Source organism: Mustela putorius, unplaced genomic scaffold (genome assembly GCF_011764305.1).
Source record: "Mustela putorius furo isolate JIRA1106 unplaced genomic scaffold, ASM1176430v1.1 tig00000281_pilon_pilon_pilon, whole genome shotgun sequence".
NCBI lineage: Eukaryota > Metazoa > Chordata > Mammalia > Carnivora > Mustelidae > Mustela > Mustela putorius.
In genome coordinates, this window is record NW_025421343.1 from 27,507,238 (window position 1) to 27,532,500 (window position 25,263).

Below are 25,263 nucleotides of genomic sequence, written 5' to 3' on the forward strand. Positions count from 1 at the left end.
GGTGCCCCAAGGGTAGGAGATTACAAGTTAGAAATGACCTGAAGGTCTTTCCATTAAAATTTTGATAAGGATGTGTCTGGTAATCTTTAGGGTAACAATAAAAAGGGTAATGAAAGACTGCATCATCTCCAAGTAATGGGGTGGGGGTAAATAATAAAAAATAATCCCAATGTAAGCAAAAATAGGAGAAAAAGGAACACAGAATAAGTAGCACAAATATATAGCAGACTTAAATCCAAATATATCAGTAATTACTTTAAAAAGAAATGGATTCAATGTTCCAATTAAAAAGGCTGTCAAAGGGCGCCTGGGTGGCTCAGTGGGTTAAGCTGCTGCCTTTGGCTCAGGTCATGATCTCAGGGTCCTGCAAGCAGGGAGCCTGCTTCCCTCTATCTCTCTCCCTCTCTGCCTGCCTCTCCGTTTACTTGTGATCTCTCTCTGTCAAATAAATAAATAAAATCTTTAAAAAAAAAAAAAAAAAGGCTGTCCAAGATTAGATGAAAAAACAAAAGTCAACTAAATGGGTGTTGTGGGTTTTTTTTTTTAAGATTTTTATTTATTTATTGGACAGACAGAGATCATAAGTAGGCAGAGAGGCAGGCAGAGAGAGAGAGGAATCCTGGGATCATGACCTGAGCCGAAGGCAGAGGCTTTAACCCACTGAGCCACCCAGGTGCCCCTAAATGGGTGTTCTTATGTACACAGATGTAAAACATAAGGATAGAAAAATAGAAAAATAGAAATATATTTTTATAAAAACCTAGATCACATGGAGAATGGGGAGCAAAGAGACCATTTAAATTGGGTTATTGTAGTAGTTCCAGGTGAAGAAGAAAGGGGAGTTGGATGGGAGGTGTTTAAAAAAAAAAAAAAGCTATGGACTTCCGCTGTTTTTGGAGGGAGAACCCAAAAGACTTACTAATAGACTCAGCAAGGAGAGTGAGAACTTTTGATTTTCAGGAAGAGGAATGAGTGGTGAGGTTGCTCTTTGGAGTACTCCCTTCTCATATCCATGGTCTGCTTAAGCATCCACCCTCCATCCCCCATGTGTCAGGAGCTCTACTGTGTTCTCCAACAAAGATAACGAGGTATCAAAGTTGAGAGGATTTTAATGAAGACAGATTGTAAATACTTAATAAAATAAGCAACTGTTTTTCTGACAATTTATTGTCATGAACAATTATAAATGTATTTATAAAATAACTGTGTTGGGGATTAAATAAAGGGATACATAAGTAAAGGTATCAAGATTTCAGTTTTGGTCCAAATCACTGATGAGTGTGCCTTAACATCTGAAAAGCACCTTACGGACATCCCTGCCTAACAATAGCTTAAATAATCTGTGGGCAGGATATCCACTGGTAATGTAGCAAATAAACATAAATGTTGCCATTGGGCAAGCATGAATTTAACTGATCACTAGTATCCTAAAACACTAAACCCAAACTTAGTAACAGAAAGGGAATTTTTTTCCATATCTAAAACCAATAAACAAGCGATAATGACTTATGGATTTAGGCAAAGCCCGTAATTTTTATCTCTAAGAAAATGTGAAAAATATCATTTATATAACATACTCCTAATTTTGAAGTTTGCAATTAAAATGGAACCAAATTCTATGTTTGTAAAGAGGTTTTATCACTTCTTCTAAAAAGTTAACTTTTTATTTTAAGAAATGAGAAAAGAACAAAAATAAAACCACGACTCACATCATAAGTTAGTGAATCTGCTTCATTGGCCACTGTAAGACCCGCCAATTCTCCAAGTCCCAGTTCACTTTCAAGGGCTTCATCTGCTCCCATGATGAAGGATTTCCCAGAAGAAGGAGGAAAGGTCAATGCTTCTACTGAAGGTGGAAACAAAAGAAATATTAAAAAACTTCTGAAGTGTAAACAATTAGACTCCCACAGACATGTCTACACTTATTTTATTTTCTTTATAAAGATTCTATTTATTTATTTATTTATTTATTTGACAGACAGAGATCACAAGTAGGCAGAGAGGCAGGTAGAGACAGAGAGGGGGAAACAGGCTCCCTGCTGAGCAGAGATTCGGGGCTCGATGCAGGGCTCGATCCCAGGACCCTGAGATCATGACATGAGCTGAAGGCAGAGGCTTAACCCACTGAGCCACCCAGGCACCCCTACCTACATTTATTTTTAAATGCTTTTAAACACAATAAAATTCAATTAGCAGAAAGCTCTTAAGAACTAGCTGTTCTTTTTTGTTTTTGAAATATTCTATTTATTTATTTGAGAGAGAGAGAGCACATACATGCTTAAGCAGGGGGAGGGTCAGAGGGAGAAACATACTTCCCTGCTGAGTGAGGAGCCCAAAGAGGGGCTTGATCTCAGAACCTTGAGAATACAACCTGAGCCAAAAGCAAGAGTAGGATGCTTAACCAACTGAGTCACCCAGGTGCCCCAGAACTGGCTGCTTTTTCTTTATCTTAACCATAACTAAAGGTATCATCTAATTAGAAAAGTACAACATGAAACAAACCCAATAGACCACTGTCCTTTCTTTTTCACAAAAAAATACAACCAAAAAAAAGAAAAGGCAGGCTTTCCTCATTTGATATTTTTTGTTTATTACTCAAGTTATTCTATCGATTATTAAATATATATAACAAGTGATTTGAACACGGCTGGTCTCATTCAAAATAAAACTGTTTAATTCTATAACCTAGAAGAATACAGATAATTTCAAATGAAAATGGTAACTGCAAAATGTGCCTCTATGAGGTCAAATCAATGTCGGTGTTAGAAGTCGGGATTATGTCTGGAGACAAGGGAAGGTGCAGTGATTTAGTGATCTGAAGCACAAACAGGACTTCCAGGGCCCTGATAATGTTCTGCTTGTTGACCTAGGCAGAAGTAACTTGGCTGGGTTCACTTCGTGATGATTCACTGACCTGTTTCCCTTATGACTTCAGCAGTTTTCTGCAGGTATGTTGTATTTCACTTTAAAATGTTTACTTCGAAGAAAACTTTTTTCATTGTAAGTGGATTTCTTTTCAAAGAAATTTTTTTAATAAAGTGTCCATTTGAACATTTTCATTAGCTGCTAACTGTGCTTCAAGAGGACAGATTCTTTGTGATAAGTGAAAACATCTTTATAACACTGAACATGCCAATCCAATTCCTTCAATCATCTTTATAACACTGAACATAGCAATCCAATTCCTTCAATCACTATCACAGAAGAACCAGTTAAAAGCAAAATGCCAAATTAAAATAGGAATTTTATTTAATTTGGTTAATAGTAAATTGTTGATTTTTATAAATGCAAATTATTCTAGCAAACTGTCAGAGATGGTCTTTGAGTAGTTTTCTAGAGATGGTTGTTTTCCCAACGACAAACATTTTAAGTTGATTACATGAATTTATTATTTCAAACTTAGGCTGTTAAAAAATGGTAAATTAACTTTTTCTTAAAAGAATCGAGTCAAGGGGTGCCTGAGTGGCTCAATCAGCTAAGTGTCCTCTGACTCTTGATTTCGGCTCAGGTCACGATCTCAGGGTCATGAGATCGAGCCCCATATTGGGCTCCACGCTGGCAGTGGAGCCTATTGGAGATTTTCCCTTTCCCCCTTCCTCTCTCCCCACTTGTTCCCTCACTCTCCCCCTTTAAAAAAAAAAAAAAAAAAAAAGGCAAGAAAAAGAACCGAGTTAATTAATGCAAAAAAACTGGACTTAAAGGTGCTTTTTACAGCTTTTTTACAGCTTTTAATTCAATTATGTAAGTTTAGATTTAATCATAAGTATTCACTGAAATAAAAGAATAGTTATGTTTTATTTGTTTATTTTTAGTTATGTGCTTTAAAAACAGTAGAGGCACACCCTCTCTTTAAAATCCTTTAAGATGGGACACCTGGGTGGCTCAGTGGATTAAGCCTCTGCCTTCTGCTCATGTCATGACCTCAGGGTCCTAGGATCAAACCCCGCACCAGGCTCTCTGCTCAGCAGGGAGCCTGCTTTCCCCTCTTTCTCTGCCTGCCTCTCTGCCTATTCTCTCTCTGTCAAGTAAATAAATAAAATCTTTAAAATAAAATGAAATCCTTTTAAGAACAAAGGAGTCTATAAATGACATTTTAAAACAACCATACAATAAAACAGCAATAATAAAATAAAAATGGGTTTTACCCAAACATACTACATGTATTCTGAGGGGTTTGAACAACTCTAACATTTACTACTGAAGAGTGGGGACTGTTTAAGCTAGAATGGCAATTTTCGTGCCAAATTTCAACAGAAAGATTCACATAAGACTATGAGGCTGGGTCTTTAGCCAGGTGTTTTGTTTGCTTTCATCTCTACTATTTCCAGACAACTGTTCAGGTGTGAAATAAAAATAATTCTTAAAAAAACAAGACTAAGATTCATGGGACTTAAGCATACACATTGTTTGGGCTAATTTAAATAATGCTCTAAAAATGACCCAGTAAAACCTGAAAACAAAGGAAGGCAGCCACTCCATCTACCAAACACCATCGGCCTAGCCAGCCGACCGAAGGGCCAAGAGAGAGCAAAAGAGTGAGCAGAACTCACCTGAGTGCTCTCTAAGATGCCTTAGAACTTCACACTGTACATCCCATTTCTCTCTGGTAACTAAACATTACTAGCTCTAATCAGCTTTAATCAACTTATTGAACTGCATCTCTTAAGTATGGCACTATCTTCTGAATTATTAAAGCAAAAATAAAGCAATAAACATTTATAGCATACATAGGTTATGGACCTGTTTTCTGAAACTAAACTGGAGACCAAGAAGCATCAGTCACAGACAATTAAAGACACAATGTATTTCTTACATTTTCTACTGCTGAAAACCTTAACTGAGGAGGAAAGCTTAGAAGGACCAATGTTACAGACAGTAAGCCAGATATTCAACCCTTCAGCTTTAAGGTTCTTATATATTTTTTTCTGTCAAGGGCACTTTCTGTGGCTTATGTAATGCTTTTGTATATTTGGCATTTAGTATATAGTCCTTAGCCCACCTCTATTATTAGAATTCTGTAAGATGAAATCTCTAATAAAGCTCTTTAGGAGTTAATCAGAATAAAATTAGAACTAACTTTTCTCCTCATCTAGACCTGATCTTGGAATAATTGAAACTGATTAAAATTCTCATATCAATAGTGTTCATTGTATGTATTCCCTAGTGAATAACAAACATACCCAATGAGGTCCATGACTTCACATCTTTCATTCAAAAGACATGTCTACATCAAAGAAACTGTACATTTAGACTATAAAGGTGTAATATACACATCTTCATTATTTAATGTATGAATAATAAATTCCAAGTATACTATAATTAACTCTAACAAATAACTAACCATGTTATGTTCAAAAATTTTATTTAAAAAGTATTCCAACCATAAATTTGTCCATCAAATTTCTATCAGTTTATGTCTCTTTAAAATGTAACTGAATTTTAAAAACCAAGAAAGAAAAACACTTAAGATTTTTCTGTGGCTTTTTCCTGGGCTGTTTTGTTCAATCAATAAAAATCTGAAAAGGAGTATTTACTGCAAGTAATTGCAGTATTAAAAATATTCAAGATAGGGGCACCTGGGTGGTTCAATGAGTTAAAGCCTCTGCCTTTGGCTCAGGTCATGATCCCAGGGTCCTGGGATCGAGCCCCGCATCCGACTCTCTGCTCAGCGGGGAGCCTGTTTCCTCCTCTCTCTCTGCCTGCCTCTGTCTACTTGTGACCTCTGTCTGTCAAATAAATAAATAAAATCTTTTTAAAAAAATTCAAGGTAATTTTTAAAAATAAATTCAGAAAAATATCTATTAATTATTAATATTACTTTCATGTCATACTGGATTTTCAGTTACTGTAAATATATATATTAAAATCAATTTCTACCTACAGGCATTTAATACATTTATAAACACATAAATCAGAACTTATATCTAAAAGACAGAAAGAACAGTATTTATATACCATAAGATGGTATAGAAAGAACAGTATTTATATACCATAAGATGGTGCTATAAAAAACCAGGAACCTAAATTTTCAACAGGGAAACAGTTAAGTATCAAGTCTAAAATATAATATGTAATCTTGAAGTTATAATTATGGAAGTTATTTTTGTGGCTTTATGTTAAGTGAATAAAACAAAATGGAATAATTCTACTTGGGGACTTTGTAAAAAAATATATATATATGCATTTGGACAAGGACTAAAAGGGTACCAAGTAAAAACAGAACATGCAACTAGACTTCTGGTGTCTTTTTTCCCTTTTTCATTTATCAGTGACAAATTGCTTAAATAAAACATCTAAAAATATTTATATGAGTCTCGAAGTAAACATTTACTACCTATTTATGGTTTTGTATATAAGTACAAAAAATACAAAGTAAAGTAAAAAGTAAAAGTATGAAGTAAACATTTACTACCTATTTATGTTAATTTTCTCACTGTGGCAATAGGATAAATAAAACAGCCTGTGTATACAAAATACATGGCTTCTGTGGAGCCTTGGGATGTTCTAAACTAGAATTTAGAGTTGGTCTTTAAATTTATGCACCCTTTCTCAAGTCTGAAAGATTGAAGTTGGAATCAAACCCCCTCAAATGTAAGAAAGCCTACATTTGGGGATACTATGTAGATCAAACATCTGTAAAATAAAATTCTTTTCTTAGAGAGTCCTTCCAAATAACTGAACTTAGAGAGATATATATATATATAAAACCCCCATAGTTTTTGTGCTCCAGAGTGTCCTTCCCCCCCCCCCACCCCGAGAGGAGAGAGAGAAGGGGGGCCAAGGGAGAGGGAGAGAGAGAGAATCCCAAGACTCCCAAGAGAATTCATGTTGGGTGTGGAGCCTACCACGGATGGGACTCAATCTCACAACCCTGAGATCATAACCTACGCTAAAATCAAGAGTCGAACTTAACTGACTGAGCCATCAAGACACCCGGGGAGGTCTTACGTACTTACCTTCATCCGCCCTATTTATTTCATGTTCAGGAAGCCTGGAGCTGGTGGGTCTGGAAGGTGAACCCACAGATGGCTGCAATGAGGGAAGTTCATCAACATCTCTCAAATTAGCAAGCATATCTTGTAGTTTTGACCTATTGGGCCCTGGCCCAAAAACAGGGAGGAAGAGAACAGAAAAGAAGAGAATTATTCAACTGCATCAAAATGGTGCCATAAACCTTATTCACATCTACCTACATTCACCTTTAAAACTGCCCTACTAAAAATACTAAAAAATAATTATTTTTCCAAGTTTTCAAATTATTTTAAAAGTTTATTTCTTGAGAAGAATTATGTTTTACATCTATTTTAAAAAATTAAGCTAATGGAATGGTATTGCTATTTGCATGAAAAATAATCTTCATGTCCAATTTGGACCATTAAAAATACTACTACTCTATAATCCTTGTATATTACTCGAATTGCAGACAGATACCATGGATTGTGAAGCTACTGTGTATTGAATTAAACAATAACATCCCTTTTGTCTGTTTATGTTAAGTTGCATTCATTGCGTTACATCCTGAAACTACGGTACCCGAGGTGAAGTCTCGTGCCCTACTGATTACTTACCTGAGCTTTGGTTCTTCATTCTCCCACATCCCTGTTTTGACTGTTTTATATAGGATAGAGGCTGAAACAGATCTTCGGTAGTTTTTCCTGTTACAAGTTTAATTAAGAATGGGAAAATCTTACCCATAGTCCATTATGGTTTTTTTCCTATACCAGCAAAGAATACAACTACTTTTAAGCAATTTTAACTAATACCTAGAAATATATTTCAAGACAATATGATTGGCGTACACAATTTGACTGGAAATATTGCTACTAGATCATATCAAAAGGACTCAAACTTTTTCAATGAGTAATTTTTAATTCAATTAAAAATATATTTATGGTGGTTTATAAATCCATGTTTCATATATCAAGTCAGAGCTTTGCTCCAGCTCTGTTTTTATTACGTCTTCACTTGTTCCCAGATCACCATTTTATTAAGGCAATATGAACTGACAGTGATAAACAAAATGTGCTCAGTCTCACTCTCCAGTCCTTCTATCCTCAATGAAACATATTAAAATTTCTCTCCCTGCAGTCATTTTTCTCCCTCATACAACAAAACTATGTGCTATATGTCTGCAAAGTGGTCATAATCCCTAGTCAAGAAATACAATAGCTTCCATTAGTAGGAATATTGGTCCAGTCAAATGGTGCCATTTTAGATCTTAAGTGCTAAATTCCAACTACAGCAATGCCTTGATATTTGACAAGAACTGAATAATCAATACAATAGTAGGTGGAATCTACATAAGACCTAGATACCCTTCCAGTCAGAGATGTTTTACATTTGAAGACATTCATTACTGCAGCATAAGGACTTGAAGAAATATCAACATTAAGTCAATCTGAAAATTAAAATATTCTCCTTTCTCATTTACAATATTTGCATTAAAATTCCAGTATAACTCGTTTTGCCCCGGTTCTGAAAAGTCACTAACTATAAAACCTTACTGTTTAAGATTAAAATTTTTATCCATACATTTGGAGAAAAGGTACAAAATGCTCTTATGTTTTAATATTAATCTTTCTCATTATGATTTAATTTGTATTGAGGAGGCATCAAATAAGATCACCTCTCAGTCATGTAATAGTTGGTATAATGATAACATCAAAAATAGTCACTGACTTTTTACCCATTCAAGTTAAACACTTGAAACACCTAAGATATTTTAAATAAAGATTTAAATGTTTATTGGTAAGGACTACACTACTTTTTCTAACTTCTAAATACATGTTTCACTAAACGGGATTTTAATCTTACTTTACTTAATCTTAATACTACGTTACTATCCCAAAGGAAGCAATTCTTTCTGCCATAAAAGGGAGACCCGTGTTCATATTGTCAATGAGAGTGGAAACACAAGGAGGTAGTTTATTTAGCCTTCCTCTCCTAAAAAAGGTGTTTTAGATGGTTTTCAGGGATGCTTGAAAGACTTTGTATTTCCACCTTACATGCTTAATTAGTTCTACTGTTAAACTTAATAATCTGTATAATGAGTGTTTTATATGTGTGTGTGTGTGTGTGTGTGTGTGTGTGTGAATGAGTCACAGGGCTAGCAATTTCATTTTTTGATATGGTAGACATCTTAATAAAAAGAAAAAAGCTAATTGGTAATACTACTATAAATGAAATTGGCCAAAATTCTTAAATAAATACTTTTAAAAGTTGTGTATTTGATTCTGTACCCTGTATAGCATATAGTGGTGAGAGCAAATGAACTGTAAGTTATGAACACATAGAATATTCAGGGGTAGAAATTAACTTTCTGTCTCCAAGTCCAAAAATAATATGCAATAATTTGGGTGGATTGCCAGAGGGTCATACTAGCTAAGATTTAAAATTGCCAACAGTGAAAAATCATTGTGGTAATTAAGCATATATACTTTAAAAATGAAATTATCACTATGTTTTGAATATATAGTCCCACACTCTCATGAGGCTCTAGATGTATTACTGGGATATAGTATGATTCCATAATCATACACATGATTGTTTTTATTTTTTTAAGGTCATACTCAAATAGTTAACCATTTAATTTCAACCCCTGAGAGCAGGTGAAAAGGAAAGAGATCAGGAGCAGAAAAGAAAAAGAGTAAGTGGTTTTAGGAAAACATTGAAAAAAAAATTGGGGGATGTAAAAGAGGCGAGATTTATGATTTACAGATACAATGTTTTCCACTTACTCTTCACCCCCTTTTTCCCCTTTCTCTCCTTTTTGTATTGTTCCTTGAGTTTGGTAATTACTCCCTGGTCCACATTCCAGGCTTCAGGCATGAGACACTGGTCTTCCTTTTCTAAATAGAGTGAAACAAATGAAACAGCCTTTTTAAATAAGATATACTGTAGGTCAATTCACTGTTCTGTCACTGAATGATGTAACAACCATTTTCTTCACTGTATCACTAATATTAAAAAGTCATTGCTTATTCTATACAAAATATAGTATCTAAGAAATGACAATTCAATTTCCTAGGTAATAAGAAATTTCTCTTGAAAGAGACATAGAAAAAAAAAAAAACACATAGAAGATTTGAGTGACTTTTAGTGAATTATGCCCAAAAACTCTAGAAGAAGCCCTCATTTTACAAGTAGGACTAACTCATAAAAAAAACATTTCTTATTAATTTATGTAATGAGAGATTATTACTAAGAGATTACACAAAATAGTTTTCATATTTTCATTTTAAAAATTTTATATTTTTGGCATGTGTTCATCAACTAATGATTTTTTTTTACAGCCTTATATATATAGCACTTTGTAAACTTAGCAATCAACCTTCATTCAAAATTTAAAGCAATTTAAATGATTTGTTAGTTTACAAATTCTTAAACAGGAAACAGCACTTAGTTAATTCAATCATTAATTTTCACTATTATAGGAGAAGAAAATTTAAAGAATGTGTTATATATTTTATATCAGTATAAAATTAATTATATACTATATAACAATATGTTTTAGCTCAGAAATCTCGCTTGAACTCAAGACTCATATATCCAACTGCTTACTCTAAATTTCCATTAGAAAGTTTAACACATTGTCTCAAACTAAACCTGTAAAATCAAATTCCCAATCTTCCAAATCCAGTGTGTCATCATCCTTCCATTTGCTCAGACCAAAATCTCCCTTTTCTTTCATACTTCACATCAGGTATTTCAGAAAATACTGTTTTTCCTACCTTCAAAACACAGCCAGAATCTGACTATTTAGCACATATTCTACTCCTCTAATCACTCTGTCTCTTGCTAGAATTACTCCAATAATTGCCCTCTCTCCCCTCACACCAAGACTATTATCAACAATGGGTGCTCTATGCAGTCTCTTCTTAATAAGCCAGAATGATGCTTTAATTCAAAGTCAGATCATGGCAAATTCTGCTCAAATTCCTCCCGTGGTTCTCCATCTCACCAGTGGCCTAAGGGCCCTGCATGATTTGGTCATTTCTTACCATATTCCCCCTAGAATCACTCTGCTCTAGCCATTCTGGTGTCCTTCAATTCCTCAAGCATATCAAGGCTGCCGCTGTTTGGAGGCATTTGCTGTGGCTTTCTTTTTCCTGAATATTCCTTCTCTAGATACCATACTGCTAACCCACCAAACAATTTTGAGTCTTTTGTCCAAATATTACCCCCTTTAATGGGACCTACCCCACTACAATTTTAAATTGTAATTTGTCTCCTCCACTTTACCCCAAACCCAGCACTCTCCACCCCCCTTACTCTGTTCTACTTTTTCTATTTTTCATAGCATTTATCACCTTCTGACATGCTCTATCATTTATGTTTATTCTCTTAGTAAACTATATGGACCAAGGGGTCCTGTGGATCCATATGGATCTTCACCAAATGACTTGGCACATAGAAAGCACTTGATCAATATTTGTTAAATGACTGGAATAAACCAAAATGAATCAGAACAAATAGGAAATTATTTTTAATAAGTTAAACTTCAATCTACAGTTCAAAAAACTTAACTGGGCCTCTGAAAAGATTAAACACAATAAATTTAGAAGCTCAACATTTTTATAGCTCTAACTATAATCTATCAATAATAAAAATGGTCTCTACTTTCCCAGAAAAATCTAACAATTAAAAATGTTAATATTTCATCAATCAGGTCTTAATAATAAATTAAACCAGGTAGCTTTTGGATCCTACAGTGTCTTCAATTTTCTAAATTAAAAGTTAACCCTATTGTAATCTTCACTAGAGTCACAACAGTAATGGAAGTTCATGGAAGATGTGTGGTAAACCTATTTACTTGCCAGAAACTAAAAAGATTCTAAACCTAGGTATATTCACTCCATTTTTATGGGGGGAGAGGAGAAATAAATAAAGCACTTAAAACGTTTTAAATGTCCATTCAACTAAATAGGATTTGCGATCTAGTTCTTTTAATTGCTTAAGAGTGAAATTTTCTGAATAAAATTTTCTCAATAATTTTCTGGATAAAAACACACAAGGCTAAACTCTAATCAACTGAAAGATCCCATTCACTCATACTCAGAAATACCCAGTACACTACTAAAGAGTAAGACTGCTCAAAGATGGAGACAATTCACTCATGTTTTCACTAGTAACTTCATAGGAGGTTAGATTAATTAAAACGTACACACAAGTATCATATAATGCTCTGGGCCAAGACTCACACTATAAAGAAAAGGATGTGACACAAGAAATAATGCAGCTGTCTTTGGAGAGAAATGAATCACAAAACTCTTGCAATAAGACTGGCAATGAAAAAGCCAACTATTATTTATGCAGATGTATGACTCCTCAGAGAAAGACTTCTGTGTAGACAGTGGATCTAGCTATACTGGTAGAACTCGTGCCTAAAATATCTGAATAAACTGATATATAAACTCAGTAGTAACAACAGAGAAAAGAGACTTTACTTCAATTTCCCCTTGGTTTCCAAACTGCTCCATTGCAAAAAAAAATTAGTCATTTTATAGCCATTATATATTTCAATGACTAATTAACCCATATAATCATTACCTTCAGATATTTGTAACAAAAAAGGAAAAGAAGTGGCATCATAAGAGTTCTTGAAGGTAAAGACTCAAGGGAAGTCCCCAATTTAAAACTAGGATAGACACTGATTCTCTAACCCTATTTGTCTTTCAAGTACATAAAACTGCAACTGAGTGTCTCCCAGAATTTTTCAACCTCAACAGAAAATTTGTCTCATTCTCAATAACTATCTCTCTGTTTTCCTTACTCATGCTACATGTACCCACACCCAATAGAACTCATCGCTTTTGAAGAATTCATCACAATCCCACCTTACTGAAAGCAACATTTCATTTCCAAACCCAAAGAATAATCTATGCCTTAGAAGTCTTCCCCCAAATAACCTGTTTTACCTCATGAGACATTTCAAATACTAAAATTTGTTTAGAATAATTTGCACCAAAAAATTCTATGCTTTGCACAAACTGGTGAAGTCTGCCTAGACTGAGTAACTACAGCTTTTAAATTTATACTTCTTTTTGCACAGAAGATGCCAGAGATGAATCTCTAAAAACTCTTCTATTACATTCTCAAACTCAATTTCCACAAAATCTAGATTTGCAAGTTCTAATATCTGGGCAGGAGACACAGAACATTCTGCATATGGATTCAAATTATTTTAATAGTATATTGCCTATATTTTTTAAAAAATGAGGTAACTAGTTGTACAACATTCTTTAAATATGTACACACAGATATCCACCCTGAATATAAGATGACAAGAGTAAAAAGTTCATAGGATGTTCAAAATTTCAACATTATAAGAAATTTACAGTGCTCTTCAAGATGCTGCCCTCCAAGTAAAACATTAGTTTCTTTCATTTACTTAATACCTCTGGATGGATCCAGTATGCTTCCTTACCCCATTCTGTTCCATCACCCGCACTTCTAGACTCATTGTCTCCTTCCTCTGATGTAACCAAGAAGTCAAACTCCTTTAGAGCTTCTTTTGTATCTCGATCTTCACTGCTATCAGGCAATGCTTTTTTCCTAACAATCTAATGAAAAAAACATTCTAAATTAAAATTTTAGGATATATTATGAAATTAATTTAAATAAAGGAAAACAGTATCCCTTTATCAATGAATAAGAAAACCCAATTATTGGTTTCTTCAGAAAGCATATCTTTGTTATGTTAAATAGCTATAATACTTAACCAATTCGATGTAAAACAGGTATCAATTTAAAAAGATATACATTACACATTTTAAAGTAAAAATTTAAACTTGGTTCAATGGTGGCTTGTTTTAAATAAGCTAATGGAATTATATGTTGAAAACACTGGAATATAAGCTAGATATTTAAATTATAAATAGACAAAATATGTCCTTGATATACTACTGTACTAAGAGAACCACAACCATATTCCCCATTTCCTGGATGCAGTCTATGCCATGGGCAGACATTCTCATCTAACCAAAAAGAGAAACAATTCATAAAATACATTAGTTTCACAGAACATGACCATGATAAATGTTAACTCTACCACATAATTCCCGTAAAAAAATCCCGTGGATGCTGAAGCTTCAGTGGCTGTGGTGATTTCTTAAAGACAGCAATAAAGTTTGCACACTGATTCCTTCTGTGGAAGAATTCTCTGGGGTATATGATGCTATTTGGTAAGACTTACCCACAGTAGAATTTCTTTCAAAATTGAAATCAGTCCTCTTAAACCCTGTTGCTGCTTTATCATAAAACTAAAAATTCAGAAATGCATGCCTCAAGTGTTAGAAAGTATGGTGTTAGAGGAGGAAAAAAAGTTTCCCACAGTATTTCTACTGTTCCAACTTTGCATCATTTTTCTCTAGTAACTCACTATATATTCAATTTTTTTCTAAAATACTGATCTTTCCAAGTGGGACTTGACTTAGACTTATTAGCAAATCTGATAAGGGTTGTTTACTCCTGGAATTACAAATTCAGTTGGAGGATTGAAATTTAGGCTTAATGTGTGCAGAGATAATCTTTGAGATCTATATATCAAAACTCTTCATCAATTATCTTTTTAGTCACCTCTACCACCAGAAACCCAAAGAATTTAGGATGAATGGTTTGCAGCTTCTTTTGATAAAATGGGCTCACTACCGCAGCTTCTCCGGGTCTCAGCTTCTTCACTTCGTGCAAAATGGAAATAGCAAGATCTAATCAAACTTTATTACTGGGCTATTGTGAGTGGATTAAAATTATAAGGTTTCAACAGGCTGATCAATAGGACAGAATACAGAGTCTAAAAACAGACTCTAAGAGATAACAAATACCTGATTTGTATAACCCTGTTCTCACACTCATTCCTGGTATCACTTACCAATCACAGTACTTTTCATCTGAGATCAGATACAGCCTCAGAAATCTTTCTAGTGAAACAGTATGGAAGTTCCTCAAAAAGCTAAAAATAGAACCACCCTACAACCCAAAAATTGCACTACCAGGTATTTATCCAAAGAATACAAAAATGCTGATTCAAAGGAGCACATATACCCCAATATTTAGAGCAGAACTATGAACAGCAGCCACTTTATGGTAATAGCCCAAAGGTCCATTGACAAATGAATGGATAAAGAAGATGTGATACACACACACACACACACACAGGAATATTACTCAGTCATCAAAAAATGAAATCTTGGGGCGCCTGGGTGGCTCAGTGGGTTAAGCCGCTGCCTTCGGCTCAGGACATGATCTCAGGGTCCTGGGATCGAGCCCCACATCGGGCTCTCTGCTCAGCAGGGAGCCTGCTTCCTCCCTCTCTCTCTCTGCCTGCTTCTCCGTCTACTTGTGATCTCTCTCTGTCAAATAAATAAAATCTTTAAAAAAAAAAAAAATGAAATCTTGCCATTTGTAACATGGATGGAGTAGAGAATATAATGCTAAGTGAAATAAGTCAGTCAAAGACAAGTATCATATGATTTCATTCATTTGCAGAATTTAAGAAACAAAACAGATGGAGATAGGGAAAGGGAAGGAAAAATGCAATAAGATAAAAACAGAGAGGGAGGCAAACCATAAGAGACTCTTAACTATAGAGAACAAACGGAGGGATGCTGGAGGGGAGGCAGGTGGGAGGATGGGCTAGATGGGTGATGGGCATTAAGGAGGCCACTTGTTATGATGAGCACTGGGTGTTAGATGTAAGCGATGAATCACTAAGTTCTACTCCTGAAACCAATACTACATTATATATTAACTAACTTGAATTTAAATTAAAAACAAAATCCTTCTCAGTGTAGCACTCCAGGAAGCCACTATCAGCAGAAAGCTGGTACAGCAGATGAAACCTAATCTGCCTTCACTGTCCTGGTATATGTAAAAACTGAATAGGAGAAATCGAGGACTCTTTAATGCTGCTAGAATAACTGCTTTAACTACTTGGGAGTATTTCCCCTTATGTTTACAGCATATCCCAATCTCCCATCTAGCAAATCTATTAAACAAACATTAAAGCAAGACTAGTTTGGCATACTGTGTACAGAAAACCCAGGTGAAGGTATATTCTTTTGTAACCAATGCTAATAATTTTTTCTAATCTTCCCTGAGCAGCCAAACTAAGGTAGAAAAGTATCTCTGAAGAGTTATACCAATAGAAGATGCTGACCTTCATTGTTCCACAAACACACTGTCTAATCCATCTTTCTTTTACCTTAGAGGCTTGATTTCGCCCTTACTCTAATCCTGATGGGACACCAGATAGGACTTAGAGAAGCCGTCACCAACACCTTAAAGACAGAGAACTTTTTTTTTTTTTTTAAGATTTTATTTATTTGCCAGAGAGAGAGAGAGAGAGTACACACAAGCAGGCAGAGGCAGACAGAGGCAGTGAGAGAAGCAGGCTCCCCACCGAGCAAGTAGCCTGATGCGGGACTCGATCCCAGGACCTGGTATCATAACCTGAGCCAAAAGCAATGGCTTAACCAACTGAGCCACCCAGGCATCCCAAGATAGAGAATTCTTGTTCTCAATGCCTGGTGAAAAGGGAAGAGAAAATACAGAAGTAGCTGGAACCTTATATTGAAAAACTAAATGCATTTTACACATTCTAATTACTATGATATTAAGTCACAAAACTCACTCCTTTGGAAAAAATGTGTTTCTAGGTCTCTCCTCCATATAGCCTCATGAATGAAGATATGGCAAGTTGCAGGCCACTGTCTATCATGTCTCCCACTTAAATAAATTAAAACCCCTGTTTTTTAATGGTTAGGCACAGAAGAAAAGTGTGGTTACCAATGGAGAGTAGGATTAGTAAATGGGAAGGGGTAGGGTTTGTTGTAATAAGTACATATTACTTTTCCTTATATCTCGAGTTCCACTCCACTCCTACCTCTAATGAGTCTGGAAGTCAACTTAAGAATTACAGCAAACACAAAGAAGTTATAGGTTGCACAGGGTGCCATGAAGATTAGAAAGAGGGATAGATGGCCACTCTGAAACCATTAGAAGAAACATAACACAAACGGGGATGGGACTGTGACTAGCATAGTAGTTAATGACTCCTAATCCCATTCCTTTTCTGGAGACGACATCTTGCTGGTGAAGTTATCCTTCAAACAATTTAAAGTTGATCATTTTTTATACACATGTATAATTTCAAGATCATTATTACACTTAACTAATGATACTATGGTGAGAATGCAAAACAATGATGGTAAAGAAAAATAAAATGAAGAGGTTGATTATGAGGAAGGAGGAGATAAAGAGGAGGCAAATGATCCAGAATGTAACCCAAAGAACAATCAAACGCCAGTAGAAGGTAAAGAACAAGAAGAGAGCATATGCGGCTACACACAAATTTACTAATAGCCCATGTTTCTGTATTTTCTTAGTTGAATCAACCAAACTATTTTAATTAAAGAAATAAAATAAGTTTAAAAACCTGTTTGTTTTACTACACATTTTAATAGGATGATTTTCAGCCATTCTTTCTTTCTACAGCATTGCAATAAATCTTTTAAGTCATGCTTACTCTTTGCTATATAGAGTTAAACTGTGGAAGTCCTTTTGGTCTGCAGCTATTAGCCTGCAGCTGTGCAGATTAATGTGATATATCCTAAAAATCAACAAAGCTGTTACAAAGAAACCAATTATATGTTTAGAGATATTTTCTCCTGAAAAACTGTAAGGATTTTTGAGTCAATGCTTAAACAGGTTTAAGTATGTTTCTATTAACTATGCCTTCACTGCTTCGTCATAGAATTGCTATAATCCATACTAACTGTAAGACAGAATCTTTATGAATTTGATTACTCAAAAAGAAACCAGTTTATGGTTAGGAATATCTCTAAGACCATACTTAATATTTAAAGCATTATAATCAGTTAGCATTTACCACTGAGCTATGAATAAAGTATTTTGATGGGAAAATAAGATCTCAATGCAATGGGCCATAGAAATCACAAAGCAGTACAAAACTTCCAAATGAATAGGACAGAGAAAAGGTATCATACAAATTTAGGCATTGTCTTTTACTACAGTAAATTAAAACATATGCTATTACTACCTGTTTGGATTAAAAAAAAAAAATGGGGTGACTACTTGAAGTTCAAATAATATCCATGGCAAGGCTGTATCAGCAGAAACCCACTGCAGAGTGGCTCAGGGAAACAATAATCTGGAAGTAATAATTTGAGTCTCTGGTGGAAGCAGAGGACAGAAAGGACAGAGAAGTTATACCCAGAAATCATTTATATCACTTTTCATATATAGCTTCTCATTTATTGCTGACAAAATCCTCTGAAGGTAAGATGGGTATTTATAATCCCCATTTCACAAACTAAAATAGCACAGATAAATTAGTGCCAGAACTGGGGCTTAAACCCAAAGCTTTCACATCTAGGCCCAGTCAGCTTCACTACCTTCCTTTCTTCCTTACTCTTCTTAAATAAACACAAAAGAGGAAATGTAAACATGTTCCTAGACAAAACAAAGCATGCTCTCATTTATTACTTAAAAAAGAGAGGAGGAGTGGGAAGGAAGAAGAAAGCGAAGAGAGGAAGAGGAGGAAAAAGGAGGGAGAAAAAAAAGAGAAAAAAGGAAAAAATAATAAAACCAGGAGGAACTGAAGGTGATGGAATGGAAAAGGGAAGAAAAGGAAGAAGAAGCAAGAGACACCTCTTATTCCAAGAAACTACCATGGGAAAGTCAATAAACCTATAAAGATTTAAACAAAACTACAGAGTAACTTTAAACAAGTTTGAAGAAATCTAATTGAACAGTTACTAAAAATTTGTAACATTTGTCTACCAAAGCAACCCAGACAAGAGAGACAAACTGCACCAATTAGAGGTGATGCCAGTCACCATCAGGTACCATATGGGTCTGTCAGTTCTATTGTCTTACAGCACCAATAACACTGCATTGTTGTAACACAAAAATTCTTACCATATTCACCAACCCTATTGAACTAAAATGTTTAATGAGTTAACAAGTCAAAGAGTGAGGACCTTTAAAGATAGTTTAAAGTTTTGCAAGTAATCTCTCCCCAATGTGGGTTTGAACTCACAACCAAGAGCAAGAACCATGTTCTCTACTGACAGCCAGCGAGGTGCCCCAGAGAGTAAGGACCTTTTAAGAGAAAACTGCCATCCTAAAAATATTATTGAATTTGAACTCAACACTAAAAACTCATAGATTAAATTTCTCCAAATTCGTGAAAAAAAGTTCAGGGTTTAGGCTGAAGCATATGGCTTTTTAAAAAAGTTTTTCTCACTTGCTTCTCACTTATTTTTCAAGTAAGCATAATGATCCCTAAAAATATTAATATCTATGTATCCAACTCACCGTTGAAGTATCAATGATGCTTTTCTCTCTTCCATCAATGTCATCATCTTCATCTTCATCACTGAAATCTGCAGCTGCACTTTCAAGGAATTTGAAATTATCCAGCACAGAGGCAGAATCTGTTAACTCGGATTTTCTGGTTTTAAAACATGTACACTTGCTCAGTTAGTTTCTTAAACTCAGCATAAGAATCAATCCATATGTTGCACTAACTTCTGTTTACATTTTAACTATGATCCCTCAAATCATATTATGAACTACACAGATTCTTATCCATTATATTTCCATGCATTTTAATTGGCAAGCCACAATAGGAAGTGGTTACTCTTTTAAAAGTACTTTGCAATCCTATCTATTTAGGTTAATGCGATATAAAGAATTCCCCCTCTGGACTCAATATACTTAAGTCAACTTTAATGTCTTTCTTTTTAAAAATATTTTTTCTTATTACCTCTACTTCTTTTTTTTTTCCTATTCTTTTCCTCTCTGCAACTCTTCCTCTAATATATAAATTTCTGAACTAAGAAAATAACTAATAGATATGTCAGTTTTCTACAACACAATCTTATATTTCTACTGAACTAAGGAGTTGAAAAAAAATGCACATAAAGTTACCAAAAAGAACTCAGTCAAATTAATATTACTACAGAACTTGATCCTGTTAATGAATAAACCATTAACCTTTTGAAATGACTGACTTTTCAAATACATATGATTTTAATTTAGTTCCCTCAAAATAAATTTAGTAAACAATTTCTTAATGGTCAGAACAGGATGATTTCTTTCCAGTTCATCAGGAAATGTTTTAGATAAGGCATATTTTTAAAGAAAATTTATCCACAACTACAGAGAAAATTTCTAAAACAGATAAATCTTAAATTTCAAATCTGCTGAGAGCTGTTTTTGGTGTTCCACCCTATTCCCTATCCCTACACAAATCAGACAGATTCAGAATAATAGCCTTGTCAGTTTCCAAAGACAGGTCAAGGGCAAAATACAAGACAACGCGAGTGGTCTTTTCTGAATATCTTTATGACTTACAATAATACTTTAGGTAAAACTATAACCAGGCATAAAGCCTACATTGTCTATGCCTACACAAAGAAACAAACTAATCTTACATTTGTATAAATAAGTTAATGTAATCTTAAATATTAATGAATATACTTAAGAAGGCTCCAGTAACACTTGTTTATAGAAGTATGTTTATAGGAGTCTGTCCTATTTTTGAATCTTTACCTAAATCCCACAATTTTAATGTTCCAAATAACAGAAATTATGTTCTCACTAGAAAATACAGAGAGTTCAATTAAAACCATTCTTATAGCCCAAACATGCAATAAAATGAAGCAAAACAATATTTAGACTTTCACAGAATCTTTGGCTTTTCATTTGCCAAAATTTTTTTCAATAAAGAATGTCCTTATTTAAATATCCATGTTCATTTTAAGCAGAATTATATGTAACTGTGTGACACATGATCCAAAAAGCAAAACAAAATATTTCAAACAGCTACTAAATTTTTCACACTTATTCTAGCAATTAAAAACATACACTTAAAATAGCTTTCCCAAAAAAAGGTAGTTTTCAAAAGAAAGATGAGTTGTATTATTATTAAATAAACAAATGGCTAAGAAAACATTTACTTCTAGAAAATTTGAGGAATTTATAGGATTTCTAGGTCACCAGGAATGAAATTTCATTCTTACAAGATCTAAACTGAGTCCCCAAAAGATGATCTTTTGTGAAGTTCTAATAGTAAGTGACTGATGAGCTTCAAGATATTAAAATCTGCATTATACCTATAAATTTCAAGCAAATAAAAATATTTTTAAAATATTCTTAAAATAATCATAAATAACTAATCCCTATGGGTTATCTTCTACCAAATGAAATTACCTTTTTTTTTAAAATTAAACTTTACAACAACTTATTTCTGCAGCAGTATCTAAAATTCCAAGTATCACAAGTATCTCCCATAAACCAAAAATATTTAATAAGCACTAACATTTTAGCTAAAATGCTTTCTAGACAGAATACTTACCCAATCATTGCCGTCTCTTTAACTTCGGCCTCTGTGCCATTTATAACTGAATCCTGATTTTTGTCATCTTCCCTGTCAGTGACATCACTTGAAAAGCCCAACAAAGCTCGTACTCGTTTAGATTTCACATCTAGAATGGTATCTGTGTAACCCACCTCCTGTAGATACCTGTGTGTGAAGAAGATCCTTACAATTCAGTCATACTGGAATCAGTATTCTGTAACTTAATATATAAATAAAAGTATTTCTTTAAATTCACTGCCTGCATAAGACTTAACAGTACAGTATTATGCTAGTAAGACTTGCTAATAAATAATCTTCCAGCTGCAGATGGAGCTGTCTCTTGCAGTACCAGCCTCTAAGGTCACTGAAAAAAATCAAAGAACTATACAATACACCATTCATTACATTTACCATAAGAAGAAGCTGTTCCTTAATATACCTAATAGCACATTCTTTCTTCTAGGAGGCAAACTCACTCTCAGATTCTTACAGTAGTAATTATTATAACCAGTAGTTTGTTTTTGTTTTGCTTTGTTTTGTTTTACATTTCTGATATAAAGTGTTATCGAATCAAGTGTTTGTGATCTATGGAGGGTATTTCTAGCTTATTTGGTTTCCTCCACGACATACAGGAAGAGTATATTCCAAAGAGTCATTTCTACAGAAAGAAAGCTTTTATCCTGAGACAACTCTAAAATAAAAATAGCCCACAATTCAACTGTGGATGTGGGATGCCTGTGTGCACGTGGGGGTGTGTGTTACAGAGAGGCAGCAGCACAGAAAAAGAGAATAGGTTTGTACTAAGAACTAGATCTGGGTCTAAAGCCCATTTCTGCCGCTTTCCTCCTATGTGACTTTAATTTTCCTGAACCTCTTTTCTTCCCTCTAAAAACAACACACCTAGTACAGTGGGTGGCATACAGAAGGCACTTGATATCCATTAACAACAAAGATGTCCAAAAAAGACCAAAAGAAATATGAAAAAGGCAAATGTCATTACTAATGTCATTAACAAATGTGACAGACAAATATTAGGCATGAACCTGTAAGTAAGCAGCAAGTCTCTGAAATTAAACAGAAAACAAAGGTGGACAAGATACAACCAGTCTTAGGTCAGTTTATTTCAAGATCTGGTATTAATAGATTATAGCTCAAAGACATATTTCACAAAGATATGAGGCCAAAATGAAGTAAATATAACTTACCAAATCAAGATATTCATTTTTCAATACCATCTGATATTTACAGAAAGGTTTTGATTAAAATGTGGGATAATAAATGATTAACTTTCTTGAATTTAATCAGCTCTTCTTAAAAACCAATAGAAAGGTGCTATGTTTTTCTGTTCTAAATATTTGATACATACCTTTCTCTGGCAACAAAATCACACTACAGGTAACTGTTTCAAAGACTGTTCTTTCCATAGGTAAGTTGGCTTTACTATGTAGCTACTTCCTTATTCACTGATAAAATGTCATCTTAAAGGGGGCAGATCCATTCTTCTACATATAGCTGTCCAGTTTTCCCAGCACCATTTATTGAAGAGACTGTCTTTTTTCCACTGTATATTTTTCCTGTTTTGTCGAAGATTAATTGACCATAGAGTTGAGGGTCCATATCTGGGCTCTCTACTCTGTTCCACTGGTCTATGTGTCTGTTTTTATGCCAGTACCATGCTGTCTTGGTGATCACAGCTTTGTAATAAAGCTTGAAATCAGGTAATGTGATGTCCCCATCTTTATTTAAAAGGGGCAGATCATGAGTCTTTTAAAGTTTCTGAAATTATCTCTCAGAAAGTTTACTACGATAACTACTCCCCATAAAAAAGAAAATGAGCGCTTTAAAAACACATTTATGAAAGAAAAATGTATACATCATATTTAAGAACAAGGTGAGGGCACTATGAAAACCACTTATTAAATGTTAGTGAATTCTCATTTTTTTCTAACTTTAAATAGATACCAAATACATAAAAGGAGACATTTTAATATTCTTTTCCCATTAGTCCAAAGGAATGGCTAGCACAAATCCACTCTGGAAACCGTTAGTGTAGACTACTCACAGGAAACTCAAAAACATGTAAGTAAATTTCATTTTAATGAACCACAAATCAGAATACCAATTTCAAATGTGATATGCAAGGCAATGGCAGTGAGCTGGTTAAGTGGCTAATAGCCTACCATCTGACATCTGAACCTCATTCCAACTCTGTTCCCTCTTTATAGTCTCAAATACACATTTTATAGGAGAAAGTATATGTTAGTGCAAATTAAGGAAATTTAAAAAGTTCTTCAATCTATTTAAAATAGGAAGTTTAAAAGCAACACAAAATATATCTAAATATAGATTAGATTTAAATCAAGACATAATGTATATTTGGGTATAAAAGATGCAAAAAGTAACAATTTTATTTATTTATTTGAGAGAGAGAGAGAGAATACAGAAGCAGGAGAAGGGAAGGTAGAGGGAGAAGCAGGCTCTCTGCTGAGGAGGGAACACAACAAGGGGCTCCATCAATCCCAGAATCCTGGGATCATGATCTGAGCTGGAAGCAGACACTTAACTGACTGAGCCACCAAGGTGCCCCTAGAATGCTTTCAAATGTAAATATAAGTGTATATTAAAATTTAGAAGCTTAAAGGTATACTCTAAGCTAAAATTATAAAAGAATTTATTTTTGGTAATTCTTATTAATATTTAATGAAAAATAAAATCTGCAGGGGGATAAATGCTTACTATGAAAAAGGAACAAAAATTCAATTAAGCTTTTTCATAGCAGCAGTCTAATAAGAAGAGATAAAATTACTGAATTGAAAATGCAAAAAAAATACATATATATCCTGATGAAAACATACTTTTTTCTGTTTGACCACAGGATACTTACTGTCTGAGTAGTTGTCGACCTTGTTTCCACATTAACTGGCTGTTTTGCTGTGGCTGTACCTCTGTTTCATTACCTTCATCTGGAAAACATTAAATCATAATAAAAGTGCCTTGTTTCATTCATTAGAGGGCATTTCAATTCATAAAATATGACCAATAAAAATGTATAAGATTAAGAATATGCAAAACTACACTGTAAGGTATGTTTTAGGACAATATATATTTTTAAACTAATTTCCTTAACAAAAATAGTATCAATTCGTTATTGCTACTAGACTCCCCTGAGCACTAGCAGAACTAAAATAAAGACATTTTCCCAATCTCTACTAGCCTGAGAATTTTCGTCCAGGACAAAGACCTATTCAAATCAAGTCACACGGTAAGAGTCAAATGAAAGTATTATGGAGCACCACATCAGAGCTAGAACAAAGCATTCAGGAATGATGACAGAAAAGTCAGTCTGGTAAAGAGTAGATAGGGAAAAAATAATTTCAATCCAAATCTATTTCCTTCACTAGTTATTAAATGAAAACTTCAAATATTCTTTTGAAGACATCCTTTCAATGAAAACCACCTAAGTCTTATAAAGCTTAAATTCATCATTCAGTAGAAAGTGAACGCTTTCAAGAAGATAGTAAAATAAAAAGAGCCTTCTGTGATAAATCTGGACTACAGAATTTCCAAACTATACTCTGACTCAACTTTAAAAATACAAAAAATTCTCACTTTCTATCAGCTCTCGATTAAACTGTAAGAAACTGTTATCTTTTACAGAGTTTTATTCACTGGAGATGTAAGAGAGACTGAGAAAATTTATTTTATGATATTTGATGTTAAGCATTTACTATGTTCCAGATGCTGTGTTAAAAACACATTCATGGGCGCCTGGGTGGCTCAGTGGGTTAATCCTCTGCCTTTGGCTCAGGTCATGATCTCAAGGTCCTGGGATTGAGTCCCGCATCGGGCTCTCTGCTCAGCGGGGAGCCTGCTTCTTC

At 34.3% G+C, this 25,263-nt stretch overlaps 1 protein-coding gene across 3 annotated transcripts in view; it reads right to left on the minus strand.

The window, feature by feature from the left end:
- Positions 1-25,263, minus strand: part of STRN (striatin) — a 113,823-nt gene that overhangs the window by 35,238 nt on the left and 53,322 nt on the right. Inside the window, exons 4-11 of one of the 3 annotated variants that reach the window (XM_045079252.1) lie at positions 24,270-24,348; positions 21,383-21,550; positions 19,339-19,474; positions 13,427-13,562; positions 9,738-9,848; positions 7,569-7,655; positions 6,957-7,100; positions 1,710-1,843 (exon numbers count right to left, since the gene is read on the minus strand). In XM_045079252.1, coding sequence (XP_044935187.1) covers positions 1,710-1,843; positions 6,957-7,100; positions 7,569-7,655; positions 9,738-9,848; positions 13,427-13,562; positions 19,339-19,474; positions 21,383-21,550; positions 24,270-24,348 — 995 coding nt within the window. Of the gene's footprint in view, positions 1-1,709; positions 1,847-6,956; positions 7,101-7,568; positions 7,656-9,737; positions 9,849-13,426; positions 13,563-19,338; positions 19,475-21,382; positions 21,551-24,269; positions 24,349-25,263 lie in introns of all 3 variants that reach the window. The other 2 variants (XM_004765442.3, XM_004765443.3) reach the window with 2 other exon arrangements.